This window comes from Peromyscus eremicus, chromosome 9 (genome assembly GCF_949786415.1).
Source record: "Peromyscus eremicus chromosome 9, PerEre_H2_v1, whole genome shotgun sequence".
Lineage (NCBI taxonomy): Eukaryota > Metazoa > Chordata > Mammalia > Rodentia > Cricetidae > Peromyscus > Peromyscus eremicus.
In genome coordinates this window covers 111,557,855-111,574,449 of record NC_081425.1, presented here as the reverse complement: position 1 = coordinate 111,574,449, position 16,595 = coordinate 111,557,855, and the positions used below count along the sequence as shown (strand labels likewise).

General features: G+C 40.4%; 1 protein-coding gene across 11 annotated transcripts in view; it reads right to left on the bottom strand.

Moving 5' to 3' along the window:
* The window catches only part of Cfap20dc (CFAP20 domain containing), a 240,785-nt gene that overhangs the window by 99,971 nt on the left and 124,219 nt on the right, over positions 1–16,595 (bottom strand). For 6 of the 11 annotated variants that reach the window (XM_059274238.1, XM_059274242.1, XM_059274246.1 and 3 more), the window contains 3 exons: positions 3,611–3,747; positions 2,818–2,980; positions 747–815 (listed from right to left, as the gene is read on the bottom strand). In XM_059274238.1, the coding sequence (XP_059130221.1) occupies positions 747–815; positions 2,818–2,980; positions 3,611–3,747 (369 nt within the window). Of the gene's footprint in view, positions 1–682; positions 816–2,817; positions 2,981–3,610; positions 3,748–4,400; positions 4,589–16,595 lie in introns of those variants that run through there. The other 5 variants (XM_059274239.1, XM_059274247.1, XM_059274241.1 and 2 more) reach the window with 5 other exon arrangements.

Below are 16,595 nucleotides of genomic sequence, written 5' to 3'. Positions count from 1 at the left end.
TTAAAACAAGCTCTTTCCTTCATCCCCCTCAGAAAATGGATGTGGGTGTTATCATGGAAGTAGTTTTTCTACCTGCCTTTGATAATAACAACGCAAGACCTGGAAGATTGAATCTTAACATTTTAGGAAATTGTGCTAACAATTTATTCCTGATGCCCTTGGGCTGGATTCAAGATAGATGAATATATACATTGAAAAATCTACATAAACATGCCTCAAGTCCCATCTTTAAAGGGATAGCCACTACAGCCTCTTACATTTACCTAATGCTTAAGTATGGAAGTGTTTGTATTTGAAACTGCATCATATCGTCTGCAAAGACTCCCAAGGGAGACACAGCAGTGTAACATGAGTTCTGAAAGAGCCTGCTTTAAAAGAAAAGACATAAATTAAATCTGAAAATGAGAATAAAGTTCAATTTGGGGAGAGATTCAGGGAGGAATTTCCTCTATCACATTTGGGTCCCTTTCAGGGACAACAGCAGTAGTGATTTAAGCTTTCTTCAGCCCTGGAAAGGGAGGCAGCCCAGTATTTCTGCACTCCTGTCTACTGAGTCCAGCCTGTCTCTGGCAGGGCAGACTCTAGAGCAATACTTTTGCAGAAAATTTGATTTCCATAATCCCCACAGAACAGACATTTATATTTTAAATGAATTGGCTCATAATCCTTTGAAATTTACAACCTGCAGAGAGATCCCACTGCATTGAATATACACAGTTCTGAGACAGCATTGGAGAGTGTCATACCACAGTGTGCCTCTGTGTTTTCTCTGCTGGTGCTTTTCAAGCAAGCTCTCCTGTTGTTGCTCTGACCTGCTGATGTTGTTGAGAGGGATCAGAATAGGTAGACGGGTTGGTAAATTTCCATACCAGAGAACAAAAGCCAGAATAGAAAGTACTATATTCATTCAAATAATACAGTAAATATATTTATCACTATAATGAGAATATTCATGTATCATTTTGACATAATTTGAGGCTACATAAAAGACACAACTTAGTCCTTTACAAAAATAGGTGTTAATTCGTATTTCAACATTGGAATTTCTATATGAGTAATGAATTTCATCCAAAGAATAGAGGGATACATGAAGTGTGATTGATGTTATTTATACAACGTTATATTAAAAAGTATAAAAAAAATGAAGTTGACAGAAAATTCTTTTCCTGTAGAGAGGAAGTGTAGCAGAATAAGGAGTTTTCTAAAGATGTCTGGTGAGCTGAGATCAAACCTGGAGAAGAATTCTGAAGTATAATTTGATATTTAAATAATAATCAGAATAGCAGCTAATATTCACTAAATACTTCATTTCTTAGAGCAGTATCATACACTCAACTGGTTTTTGTCATTGGCTCCTTACAACAACCTCTTGAGGCACCTCCCATTGGTGCAATGCCTGACTTGTTTTATAGAGAAGGAAACTAAGGTTCCAAGAGTAACATTGTGAAATGGCAGGAGAGGCCTTGGCAGGTTTGTACCAAGGTGCCCCGCAGAGGGTGAGACATGTCTTGTGGGCAAGATGGATGGCAGTGTGGCGGAAAGTCACTCACATGGCAGAAACGGCATCCATGTGGAAAGGACAGAGGGAGGGGGTGGAGGAGGAGAAGGGGAGAGAGACAGAGAGAGGGGGGGGAGGAGGGGGGAGAGGGGAGAGGGAAGAGGAGAGGGAGAGGGAGAGGAGAGGGAGAGGGAGAGGGGAGAGGGAAGAGGGAGAGGGAGAGGGAGAGAGGAGGAGAGGAGAGAGGAGGAGAGGGAGAGGGGGAGAGGAGAGGGAGAGGGAGAGGGAGAGGGAGAGGGAGAGGGAGAGGGAGAGGGAGAGGGAGAGGGAGAGGGAGAGGGAGAGGAGAGGAGAGGGAGAGGAGAGGAGAGGGAGAGGGAGAGGGAGAGGGAGAGGGAGAGGGAGAGGGAGAGGGAGAGGGAGAGGGAGAGGGAGAGGGAGAGGGAGAGAGAGAGGGAGAGAGAGAGAGAGAGAGAGAGAGAGAGAGAGAGAGAGAGAGAGAGAGAGAGAGAGAGGAGAGTGCAAAGCTGTGCAAAGCTGAGAGGTTTTTCTTAGAGGGACTTTATATAAGATGACCTCAGGACTCTGGGCGGGCCCCCAAGGGGTGGGTCAGAATACTAACACCAATGGTGAAGATCTTGGAACCAGGCACCAGGCTACAGAGACAGTCACTGGTGGAACCGGGACTACATGTCTATGCTACTCATTTTCTCATGCCATTTGCTATCCCCAGTGGATGAGATTGTCCATAGTGGTCATCATTCACTTCTAACTCAAGTAATATTAATTTTCCCTTTCCTTATTCACTGAAGTCAGACCAAGAAGGGCAGAAAGTTATAAAACAACTCAAAGTCAGGTTCTGGTCTCCATTTTTCAAATAAATACAAGCTATAAATCACTTTATACTTCTCTCCTAGACTTGCGCTATCTGAAATGAGACAAAAGTCTTCCTACAGAGCCGTCTTTTTATATCAATGACAGAAAATAAAGAGCACAGGAAATAAAGTTTCTGCAAACAGAAACTGAAATGATAGTAAGAAAACAAAGTAAACATGGAGTTTCCAAAATATAATGATAATCTGATGCTATTTTACTTTGGCATCTTTATCAGAAAGCAAAACCAGGACACTGGCTATATGAAATACCAGAATAAACAACAGAACAGAGAAGACAAAATAATTTCAATACTCACCACCCACTTCAGTATTAAACGGCCCTTTTCTGGATTTAGTCCTGTCTTGAATACTGCTTGATTATCTCAGTAAGAACAACCTCACTATTTTCCACTGGCTCTTCCTTTCTACATGACTCTTGCTTACCTGGAATAGGCACTGTCTGCTTCACTTGATGGATATTTCCTTTCTCTCCTTGCTGCTCAGGCTCAGGGACCAGCAAGGCTGACCCTTGTGCAGTGTTAACATGCTTCTCTGCTGTAGGCTGTTGGCACGACTGGCTATTTTTGTACCCAATGGATCTTACTGTCTGTAAAGAAAAGGAATTAATATGTATGTTAAAAATAAGGAATTACATTTAATTTCTATAAAATCTATATAGGAAAAAACTCAGGCAAATAAGTGAGCAAAAACCAGAGTAACTTCAGTTAAAACGTGAGAGGAAGAGAAATTAGAGAAGACTGAAATGGAAGGATAACCTGAGATGGAACAGCAGACGAGAAGACCTCCTAGACAAAAACATTAAATGTACTATGAGTGACACCTGCCTCCAACAGACAGAGATGAGTGAGAAACATCCTGCATGTCAGAGACCTGAAGGAAGTTAAAACCAAAAGCAGACCATTTGAGAATGTGTGTATTGTATGGGTACTGGTCTACATCCAACACTTCTTTTGACAGAGAAGGCAAAACATGTTCATATATATTTGCTTGTAAGCAACATGTTTAATGAAAAGACTACTCAAAAACTTTAATTATGTTGATATTGACAGAAAAGAAACAATTTTCTAGTCTTTTAAGATCCAAAATTCCTGTTGTAAATTTACGTAAACCTACTTTGGGCACACACACAGTCAGCTTTTCTCTCCTTCCTTCCCACAGCCCACACATTACCACCCCCTGCCCGTGCCTGAGTGAGCTCTTCAAACATTTCACCCACCTCCCTGGAGAGCCTCAGGTTATTACGTCTGCCAGAGAGTGGAGGTGGTCCGAGGACCCTGGACCCGAAGGCAATATGGCAAACATCTTGACTTTTACTGTTCCGGATGCTGCCTCCCCCTCTGTTGATGAACTGGTCTGTTTGTTAGAGAAAGTCAATCCATTAATGGGCAAAGTAACAAAGATCATGTTACAATACTTCTCAAAGTACAGTTCAGATGTCACAGGATTGGAATCAACACCTATTCAAAATGAAAATAGTGTGTCAGATGCACAGAATCCAAAGGATGTTCTGATAAAGCAAGAGAACAAAGGATTATAAGGGAGGTTTAGCAGCTGAGAAGTAGCTGGCACTCCTTATATTACACTTCCCGAACTTATTTATGCAGCCCTGGTATTAAAATAATTTTGTTTAAATTATTTCCCTAAAAGGAAAAAATATTTTTATTATCTTAAAAAAATATGTACGTAGTACTTCTCAAATAATGGTGAGTATACAATCACCCTAGGTTCTCTTGTGACTGTTCCAGCGTTCACACCATCCTTTCTCCAAAATGCCGCCAGAGGTCTTACAGGAAGGGAAGTGTACTGTCTCCTTTGTGTTACTTCACTCTGGCTCCTTAATGGCTTCCCAACTGCTCTTAGCCCTGATCACTTGTAAACACTGCCTTGACATTCCCTTCTATCTCACACCTTTGTTTGCTGTTCTCTTCACACTCTGGTGCTCCCAATTCTTCCCAAGGCACTGCTGCGCATCATCCCTAGGGTGACCTTTGTCTTCATGTCTTAGTCTTCACTTCTTCAGTCATGTCTCTGGGTCTTCCTCACGGGGATAATTTCCCTCACCAAAGAACTTGCTGGAATTTCACCTTTCCACATCTCTATACTATTCCCAGTAGTCTGTGCTCCAGTAGATGCAAAGTCAGTGGTGGCCTGCTTTTGACATCTTGACATAGAGTGGGCATCTATTACATTTTTGCTAAGGAAAATGAATTCATCACACTGAGTACAAAGGGAAGCTGGATTGAAAAACTCAGATAGTTCTAATTATGATTAGAATTAAAAATAAAAAGACCCACCTGGTGTTTTATGTGCAAATCAAGGAGGAGGATGTGAAGGTTAACACTTGGCCTAAGTGGTGAGGTCCTGAATGTCAGTAGGGCTTTCAGGACAATCTCATGCCTGTTGGGTGATATGCAAAACTTCCTACTATCAAATAGACATTATATGTGTGCATCTGTATTTTTCTATTCACTTATAAATATCCATTTGAATCAACAGAACATAGCCAGTTTCTCAGGTTGAAAAGAGAAAAAAAACTATACCCAAATTCTATGCTACTTGTAAAGTCCATTACAGATACCACCTGTATTTTTGATGATCAAGTAGAACACATTCTAGATGAATTATTGTCTCTTAGTGTTGGTTTCCCTGAAGTGGCGGTTGCAGTGTATGGAGAGGCTCTGTGGGATATAGTGTGGGCATATGGAGGATCTGTACCCTTATTTGCAGCCCTTCCCTGCCCTGAGAACTGTCTAGTTAGAAGTTTATTTCTTTTCAAAAACACCTCCTCACACTCTTCATCTAAATTCAGTTTCCTTCCAACCAGTTCAAGTTCTTTTGTGTGAAAGACCATTTATTTTGTATTCTGTGTGCCTGCCTCCCAAGCCTATTTTGGTAAACAGGAGACTGACTTAATTTCACCAAAATTACGGATGCAATACAAGAGTGAAGCAAGGATTGGGGGTGGGGAGTTTAGCAATCACACTGACAAAGTTCCAGCCATAATATAAAAAAAATGAACATAGTTGATAAACTATGTACACTTATACTTTGAACTTTTTCATTTAAATTTATTTTTTTGAGAATTTTATATGTGAGTACTATATTTATATTATTTTCATACCTCCTTCCTTCTCCAACTCCTACCATGGCTCACACCCACTTCCATTCAAATTCATGATTTCTTCAATTATTGTTACATATATCCACACATACATATATAACATGCACACATACACAGGTACATATGCATACACATACAAAACCTACTGTGTCTATTTAGTATGGCATGTGTTTAGGGCTGATACTTGGGATTAGATAACTCACCAGGGAGCTTGACCATGTAAAAAACTGATTCTCCCTCTCAGCAGTCACCGACTGCCTGTAGTTCTTTATCTAGGGATGGGACCTAGTGAAACATCCCCCATCCACACTGGCATATCATTGGTTGTTGCCACTATGCAGGTCTTTTCTATGCAACCATATTGTTGAAAATCCCTTGGTGTAGCCTCCTCACAATGTCTAGAAGACATTGTCTAACAGCAAGGCAACCTGGTCCTGTGGCTCTTGCAACACCTTGCCCCACACAATGTTTCCTGAGTCTTAGTTAGGTGTAGGGGATGTGTTACATACAGATTGATCAGTTTGGGCTAGCACCTCATGGTCATTCATTCTCTGCATCTTCACCCAGCTGTGGGTCTCTAATAGTCTCTACCTGTTACAAAATAAGCTTCTTTGATGATGAATGAGAGACACACTTATCTCTTGGTATAAGGATAAGTATTATTAGAATACAACTTGGAAATTTTATTAGTTTAGGCAAATGGCAGCAGTACTTCTCCTCTAGGTGGCTGGCTGGGTTTACAGTACCAGGCATGAATTCACTCCTATTGAATGAACCTTAAATGCAGTTAGAAAGCTGTAGGTTATCCCTAAAGTATCTACTACTACTTTACTGTTGGGGATATCTTGCCAGGCTAATCATTATGATTCATAGCACTATTGTTTACTTTTCTCTAGGGAAAGCTTTCACAGCACCTTCCAATACCATGAGACCTAGTCATCAGGGAGGAAGCTTTCAAGTGAGTTCTAGCTTGAATCCTCCAAGTTCTGTATCTGAAATGACTGTGGTGTTTTCAGTAAGAAGCCTCTACCTTCGCTTTCTAGGAGGCAATCTAGGGCAATGGCAATAGATTATATTGTTCTGGGGTTTCTTGGACTCTCCTGTAACTGATGACTCGAAAGAAGGTTTCTCATGCCTGGTACCTGGTATTTTGTTAAGACAGTCTCTGGCTCATGTTTCGAGTATTATCACCTCAAGTGGTGCAACTTCATTTAAACTACACACACACACACACACACACACACACACACACACACACACACAATGTTTTAAAGTATGCTTTTAAAATAATGTTCCTTAGTGGCTTTTTCAAATATCATTAGTGTTAACATCCCTCCCTGTTCCTAGTTAAAGTGACGCCCTCCCCCTCTCCGACTTCCCATTTACTTATGGAGAGCACTGTGTTCTTAAAGGAGTGTTTCACTCAGTGATGAACATGTAGTGATTATTAAAGATACAGCTAAAACTGAAATGCTGTCATCTTAAATCTCAGAAATGTACTGTTATGGGTAGCCCACCAGAGATGACCACTCAGACACAGTTTACAGCCGATCGAAAGTTTTTATTCCAGCTGGTTGGGATCACACCCAAGTGTGTGTGTGTCGGGGTATCTAGGTGTGGCCCTGAGTATTCAGAACATGGGACTTTTAAAGGCAGAAACCATGTCCTGGCATCTCAATTGGCAGCTTCAGGTGGGCTTCACAGAAGTAAGCAGTTTGAAGCAAGCAGTTTTAACAGAAGCTAAGTCAAGCAGTTATCTGGAGGGGGTTCTGTACAAACAGGCAGTTTAACGCAAGCTGAGACAAGTTAACAAGGGCATCCTGACCTTGGGTCATTTCCCATGGGGTTCTCCATCAAGGAGATCAGAATCTAGTTAAACCTGGAATGACCTCAGCAAGAATACAAGATGGAGGAACCTCTGCACTGTCTTGCCCTGTTATACTAGATAATATTCTGGATCTTAGAAGATCTATTGTAAAGCTTCATTATAGAATAATCCACCACAGTGTATTTAAATATAAGTCTACTTAAAAAAACATTTTTGGTTATAAAGAGTACAAATACCCTATTATTTAAAGATATCTTTAAGCTTGATACCACAATGAACATACCAGTTTTGTAAATCCTTTTTGTCCTAATAATTCACTGATTAGAATTACATTAACTGTCAAAGAAATTCTCCTTCAATGGGCAGTATGTTCCACATTTGTTAGGATAGGTTCCTAATTAAAACCTACAAGGTAAAGTAATTTAGGTTTTCAGTTTCTAAAATAAAAAGTAGATGGGACAAAGTTTCATTAACAAGAAAAATCTTAATAGAAGGAAACCATAAGCAGAAATGCATGTGCTTTGAATTTTAGATTAGCTATTTAAAAAGCTGATATCAATCTGCATAAAGTGAGGTTAAATATCAAGATTAGATTAAAATCATGCTTGAGGCATTTCATTTTTTTTGAGTTTGTGGAAAGTGAACTTCGTGTAAGTCAGGGATTAACCATTAATTATTTTGCTATTTTACTGAGGGGTGCATGCCTTTGTAGTTAGATTGTAAAACCTGAGGGTGTACTAATTGTCTTTTAGAGAAAATAAACTTTCATTTTTTGGTCTCAAAATACAATGCTCTAATTATTATAGTCATTTAAGCTTGCAAGGTTTTCAAAGCTTAACCAGACAGACCTATTATAGTTCACCTCTCAGCACCGAGAGGCAGGCCTAACACTTTCATCCACCATTTCACAGTCAACTCAGAGTGAAACTTGAAACCAGAGACCAGATTTTGGGTTAATTTTTATTTTAGCACATTGTGTTGTTCTATAGTAGGTACAAAACATGAGCAAATATTGATTCTAGTATGGTAATACTGTTTTGGAGAAGGCATCTGACCTTTCTAAGCCTTATTTCTTCATTCACAACATTGGGATAACAATGTACTTAAGTCATGGCATTTTCTGTTAAGATTATATGAAACTAGACATACTTCATGTTGTGTATTAGAGGGAGTAAATGCTTATTAAATAGATTGCTAGTACCTTCCATCTTGAATAGTATTCAAAGCTTACAATTTAATTATCATTTATTCCTTTCTTCATTCATTCTTTAGTAGTGACTAGGTGCTTACCCTGGTTGGCATTGAGTGAGACAAGGAATAAGATGGAACACTACCTTATTCAATGAGTTTACAGTCTCATGGGGGAGGTGGATGTTAAAATAAGAAATTAATAAACAGTTCAATGATTATGATTATAATAAGGGGTTACAAAGGAAAAGTATAAAGGGTTCTAACTGTGCTCAATGTATCCAATCTTTGGGGTCTAGGGAATCCCTTTGAGACTTAAAGGATGGTGGATGCCACGAATACCTAGGCAGTTCTCAGTCCTTCTCTATGTGTGTTGCTCATTCTCTATTTCCATAGAAGAAGAAACTAAGCTATGCTCAGTGAGTGGGGGCTCAAAAACCAAGTTTCTATTCATTTACCCCCTCCTTCTTAAATTATATGCGATGCTGTCCTCATTTAACAGTGGGTCAGTTAAGTCCATCTAACTAACAACATTTGTTATTATCTCAAAAATGAATGATTAATGATTATATTGATAGGTACCAAAACTTCATGAATATTATAATCTAATGCATGTCAAGGGGATTAATGAGCTCTATGAGGAACTAAGCAGCTAACATATGACTTTAACGTCCTATTTCAAAAGGAGAAAAGCTGGGGGAAAGACTAAGAGAAGGACAAACTAAAGTGGCTTTAAAGTCTGGCAAGTAAGGCATTCCAAAGGGCACTTGTGGATGTGGGGTAACCAGATAACTTGAAAGTCTATGCCCAGTGCAAAGAATGCGACCCAATGCTGTTTTTAGACTGTTGAAGGACTGTCAGTCTACAAGCCATGGAAGTGTGATGAAAAGAAAAACAGATAGGTAAATGTCTCAAGCAGGAAAGGCCCTGGGAGATTACAATCTAACTTCAACTTTTGCAGATAATTAAAATCAGTATGTAGTCTTATCTCATTAATACAAAACGTTTATGACACTTTTGAAAAGCAATAGAATAATATTAAAAAATACAATTAGATTGTATCTTTCTGTGCTGAACTGGAGTAGGAACTTAAGACAGTTTGTGTGTGAAGCTGGGCCAGTTCTGCAAGATACAAGGCAGTGTGGTGGATACTAGTTTTCTCCACAGGGTCTTGATTTATTGAAAGGCAAGAACTAGCCTAGTTTTTGTTCCTTATGCTTAATGAGGAAAAATAAAACTAATTTTAAGGAAAATGGTTTTACTTTGAGAAAGCTTTCCATTCTGAATAAGGAGCACAGTTTATTTGGTCCAGGATTTGTGTTGGAATTAGGGCATTTTCCCATAAATCCAGCAGGCTTCTGGGAGATTGCCTTCAAATTTAGTTTTAGTGCTTATAACACAGTGACAGCTCATAAATGTTAGCTTTGATTATGACCATGATTAATTGCTGATAAATATCCTTAGTGTTTAAATCATCTAGTTAGCATTATTTTATTCATTTATTTGATCACTCAGTCAATAAGTGTTTCCTGTATTCCTTGTAAGTACTAAGTATTAAGGTGCTAAGTACTAAGTTAGGTGGTAGAGAATACAACCATAAATGGGATCCTGTAATGTCCCCCCACCACAACATCTCCCCGTGTGCGTGTGCGTGTGCGTGCGCGTGCGTGTATATGTGTGTGTGTGTGTGTGTGTGTGTGTGTGTGTGTGTGTGTAGGTGTGCCTGTGGAGGTCAGAGAACAACCTGCAGGAGTCAGTTTTATCCTTCTACCACGTGACGTTCAGGGGACAGAACTCAGGTTGTCAGGCCTGGGTAGCAACCACCTTTACTTATTGAGCCATCCTGTTAGCTCAGGATCCCTATAGTTTTGGGGGTAAATAACTAATAAAAGTGAACTAGAAAATACCAGGTAGTGATAAATGTGCAGAAAGTAAGACAAAGCAAAGTAGGAGGATCGGAGCCTTAGGGGTTACTGGAAGACACTAATGAATATAGAGAATAGCCATTAATGATAATGTATCTGAAAATACTCCTAACAGCCAGAAATTGGAAACAACTTAGATGTTCCTCAACAGAAGAATAGAAAAATAAATGTACATTTACACAATCGAGTATTATGTTAAAAAATGACATCATGAAATTTGCAGGCAAATGGCTAGAACTAGAAAAAATCATCCTGAGTGAGGCATCTCAGACTCAGAAAGACAAATATGGTTGCTTATATGAGGATATTAACTATGAAGTCAATGACAGTCAAGCTACAATCCATAGAACCACAGAGGGTGAGTCAAGAGTGAGGGACTAGAGGTAGTGGATATATCTCATTAGGAAAGGGAAATAGAATAGTTATAGATAGGTAGTGAGGGTGAGGGGCTGGAACTGGAGGACCAAGTGGGGGTGGAGAAGATTGAGGGAGGGTATACAGGGAGAAGAAACAAAAATTAAGGGATGTTTGAAGGGTAGTATGGAAACCTGATACAGTAGGAACTTTCTAATATATACACACACACACACCCCTAAAGGAAATTCTCAAATAATGGGGGAGACAGTCCCAACTGATCATCTCTTGTCACCAAACAAAGCTTCCAGTACTGGGTTTGAGTTACATCTAATTGAATTGTTGGCCAAAGGGGCCCCATGAGAATCCCCAAACAAACTAGGTTGTTGCCAAGATTGCAGGTTGCTTTCCACAAACTGACTGTAGGGCTCTATTACTGAAGACAACATCTACACAAGTCATTGAAGATGGAGATGTCAAGCTGGTGCCTATATATAGGCGTCACCTCTAAGTTACAGTGTATTTGGTACAAGTCCATGTTCCACATGCTCTCAAAAGAGAAACACAAACACCAAGTCAACCACAAACCTTTTATCTACAATGGTGTCCTGCCTGCAAGATATGCTAGAGCAATGGTGGCACAAAGCTGTGGGAGTAACCAACCAATATCTGATTTGACTTAAGGCCCACTCTATGAGATGATCCCCATACCTGACACTGCTTGGATTACTAGGAACCTGAAGCTTGATAGCCCAGGGACCTAGGGCAAAACCTAACAATACTGGTCTAAAAGAAAAAAAAAGATACTGATAAAATGACTCCTAATGATATTCTGCTGTTCTTAATAGATCAGTGCCTTGCTCAGCCATCAACAGAGAAGCTTCCTCCTGCAGCAGATGGGAACAAATTCAGAGACCCACAGCCAGACATTACACAGAGTGAGAGACCTTGGAACACTCAGCCATAAATTGGGTGTCTCCATCAAGTCTCTCCCCTTAGAGCTCAGGGAACCCTGGGGAAGAGAAGACAGAAAGTGTAAAAGCCAGTGGGGATGGAGGAGATCAAGAAAACAAGGCCCTCGAAACCAATATGAGCAAAGCTCACATGGACTCACAGACAATGAAGCAGCATGCCCAGGGCGTGCACAGATCTGCACCAGCTCCTCTGCACATATATAATGGCATCCAGTTCAGTGTCTTTATGGGACTCCTGAGTGTCTGAACAAGTGTGTCTCTGATTCCTGTGCTTCCTCTTGGGCTCTTTTTCTTTTGTTGGTTTGTCTTGTCTAACTTCCATAGTTAGACAAGTTTTTGTTTTATTTTATTATATTTTATATAATATGGCATATTAAAAGAAAAAATGAATGAATGAATGAATGGCAATCTAGCTGCTAGGTTAAAGGTTAACAATAGAACTGTCACTTATATCTAATAGGACAGTGATGGGGAAGGGGAGGGCAGCCCTGGCAGTTGACAGGTTACAGAGAAGAGGCTAGGAGTAGATAGAGGACTGAGCCAGGTACAGTGGAGAATCTTGAAGCCTGACTGATTAGCAGTCAGGGTGCTTCTTTATTTATCTAGAATTCAGTAAGCATGGATAGATTCATGTTGTTCCAAAACATAGGTCATATTATTTATGTTCTTGGATATGTGTTCAGCTTCCTCATGCCTATCTTTTAGTCATCACTGATAAGCTGTGACAAAACAGAGTTATTTTTTACAATAATTTTACAATCATTGAGGAGTAACATTAACCACACAACACAACTTCTAGGCAGCTCTTGCAGCTTCAAGGACACTAGTCACAAAATCTCCAAGCCAGCCTAGGTGTGGGGGGGGCCATCCCACCCACACTTTTCCCCAGGGTATTCTTGAGCAGGAGCAGCATGAAATATTACATAGAAACTTAGAGGGAAATAAAACAGGAAATACAGGATAGCCTTGGGAGGACCTGGATCCTAATCCATCAGGCCCTGAACTGCCTCTGCCAAAGGGCTTTTAAAGGAATGCCAAGGGTTGGAGTAAAAGACCTCCCCCTAGCACAGCTAAGTGCAGACCATTCCAGACACCTGGTAACCATGCACGTGGCCAAGCCATCCCCTGATGCAGCCCTCTGTGTAAAACAAGCTCAGATCTCACTAGGAAACCTCTGTGGACTCCTAGGCACATTGCTATATCCTGAGCAGTATATCATTAACTCTTAATGGTCAGAGTGTCAATGGGCCCAAGAAAATTCCTGCAGTCATTATTCAATTTCTGGCATAAAACAATGCTTACAATTTACGTTTGCTGAATTTATTTATATGTCTAATCCTGGCATTCTTTTTCTCCTTGGTCATATGACACCACAGTGGCCATTCACAAGCTAACTGTTCTAAGAAAGGGAGTTCCTGAAACCTTATTCTTTTATCATCTTTCCACACCATTCTTTGCTCATCAATATAAGTTCCTGTGTAGGGCAGAGGGAACTCCAGCTAATCTAACATTGTTGCCGTATATGCCACGTTATCGCCTGAGTGTACAGCAGGAAGAGGCTTGTAATCTGATCTGTGGCCAACTCCTCTAGCTCAGCGAATCTTGTTGACCTTTTAAAATTTACTTTGTTTGGATTATCTTGTTCCTGAGTAAGTACAGGGGAAGATGTTTCAAGAATATCTCATAAAGAGACCTCTGGCTTCTCCAAGGCATAAGGAGGAAGACCTTCAAGCTGATAAGGACATCTTCCTAAAAGTGGGAGTAGTAGTATGCTCAGGACTTTCCTGGGGAAGCTTAGAAGCCGTACTCCTGGAAGAAGGCATAAATGTTTCATAAGATATTTTCTATCAATCCAATATCCCCAAATTGTACAAATATTTTGGGGGGAGTTGTTGTTGTGTTGGGTTTTTGTTTTTTGAGAAAACTTACAAGTTGTGAGGGTAGGGAAGAGGAAAGGATCTGGATGGACTTGGGTGAGGGGAAGAATATGGTCAAAACATATTTAAATTAAAAAAATGTAAATAATAATAATAATAAAACAATGTAGTTTAAAATTTACACTGATATGTAACTAGATATTTCTTTATACCACAAATAAAAATTAGTTCAACATTGAATAGATTTTATAATTTGCCGATCATTTTCAATTTCTTTATAATTCTACATATATTGATAACTTTTTCAAGATATCTATCATCCTGAGTGAGGTAACCCAGACTCAGAAAGACAAACATGGTATGTACTCACTCATAGCAAGATACTAGATGTGGAACAAGGATGACTGGACTGCTACTCACATCACCAGGGAGGCTACCTGGAAAACAGGACCCCAAGAAAGACACGGGGATCGCCCAATGACAGAGAAATGGATGAGATCTACATGAACAGCCTGGACATGAGTGGGGGTAGTAAAGGGCGAGGGTCGAGGGAAAGAGAGCTTGGGGGAGCGGGAGATCCCAGCTGGATCAACAACAGAGAGGGAGAACAAGGAATAGGAGACCATGGTAAATGAAGACCACATGAGAATAGGAAGAAGCAAAGTGCTAGAGAGGCCCACAGAAATCCACAAAGATACCCCCACAACAGACTGCTGGCAATGGTCGAGAGACAGCCCGAACTGACCTACTCTGGTGATGGGATGGCCAAACACCCTAATTGTCAAGCTAGAAACCTCATCCAACAACTGAGGGATCTGGATGCAGAGATCCATGGCTAGGCCCTGGGTGGATCTCTGGGAGTCCAATTAGCGAGAATGAGGAGGGTTTATATGAGCGAGAATTGTTGAGACCAAGGTTGGATAAAGCACAGGGACAAATAGCCAAACAAACGGAAACACATGAAATATGAACCAATGGCTGAGGGGTCACCAACTGGATCAGGCCCTCTGAGTGGGTGAGAGAGTTGATTGGCCAGGTCCTGTGCTCATTGCATGAGTCGGCTGTTTGAAACCTGGGGCCTATGCAGGGTCACTTGGCTCAGCCTGGAGGAGGGTACTGGACCTACCTGGACTGAGTCTACCAGGTTGATCTCAGTCTGCGGGGAAGGCTTTGCCCTGGAGAAGATGGGAATGGGGGGCGGGGTGGGGGGAAGGTGAGGGGGGCGGGAGAGGGGAGAACAAGGGAATCCGTGGCTGATATGTAGAACTGAATTGTATTGCAAAATAAAAATTAAAAAAAAGATATCTGACATATATTAACTATTATGTATGTGCAGAGACATGCTGTTTTTGAGACAGGCTCTTGCTATGCCGCCAAGGCTGGCTTCAAACTGAAAGTCCTGTCTCAGCCTTCTGAGTGTTCGAATTCCAAGTCTGTCACCACATTCCAGCTGCCATTATATCTTCTTATTAGTGAAAATACTAGTATTTGGTAGAGAAATATATTTTAATTTTATATCAATTCTCAAGAAATTTTAAGGTTCACAATGTAGAAAGAAGGATTTACAAATGTTCAGTAATTGGTCTAACATAATGTATCATTAATACAATATATAGTTAGAAAATTAAAATTCTCTAATAAAAAATGTCTTGAGAAAGCAGTCTTCTCCCCCTGCCCCTGTCTGCATTAGTTCCTGCTTCCAAAAGTAATCACTAAGTTTATTTAAAGCTTCTGTAAATGTCATACCTAGGCCACCATGTTTTTTATTCCAGCAATGGGACCAAATTGCAATATGGCTGTAGGCTTCCATTTTTCACCAACTGACATTCCAGACTATCACAGGCAGAGCACACGGCTCTTTGCACAGCTGCACAATAGTTTACCATAAGCTTGCCGAACCAGTTTCTAACTGTACACAAGTGGTTTGCCTCTAGGTTTTGTTATTACAAGCAGTGCTCTAATGAGTATCTAAGGGAGAAATGTGCCAGGAATGCATGCCTCTGATCTCTGTGCTAGGAGGCCAAGGCAGGAGCAAGGGTCTGTAAAGTTTGAATTAAAGGGGGTGGGGCAGAACACAAAGACTGGTACAAGAATAATTACACAAGTATCTAATGGATTAAGTTCAATTTAGTAGTTAATGCTACATTTTATATTATTAACATTTCAACATGTGTATAAATTACATAGAAAAACTAAAATTCTCTCTACAGCTGGTTTATGATATGCTTGCTATGTAAGACTTCAGAAGCACTTATCAATATCATTCTGAAAAGTATTTATGTGTATCTGTGTAAGACTATGTCCAGGTTCATGCCTGTTTACACATTGGAGGCCAGAACAGGGCACTAGCTGTCTTCCTCTACCATTCCGTGCTTTTCCTGTAAGGTAGAGTTACTCTTTGAGCCTGGGCAGGAAGGCAGCCAGCATCCATGATCATGATCTTTCTGTCTCCATATCCCTCAGGCCTGGGTAACAGGTGTGCTCGGTTGCCTGGCTTTGTTCATGTAGGTGAGAGACAGGGATCTAGAGTCATTCTTCTAGGTCTGAATATCCAGCTTTTTTCACACCATTTGTTGAAAAGGCTGTCTTTTCCCCACTGTATGTTTTTGACATCTTTCTAAAAAAATCAGGTGGCTGTAGCTATGTGGTCTGTCTCTGGTCCTTCATTCTATCTGCTGATATGTATGTCTACTTTTGTGCTAGTACCATGCTGTTTTTGTTATTATGGCTCCATAGTATAACCTGGAATCAGGCATACTGATATCTCCACCATTGGTCTTTCTCCTCGAGACCGCTTTGGCTATCTGGGGTCTGTTATGAATCCTATAAAATTTAGGATTCATTTCTTTTTTCTATTCATCTGAAGACTGTCACTGGACCTTTGCATTGAATCTTCAGATTGGTTTTGGCAATATAGCCATTTTCACAATATTT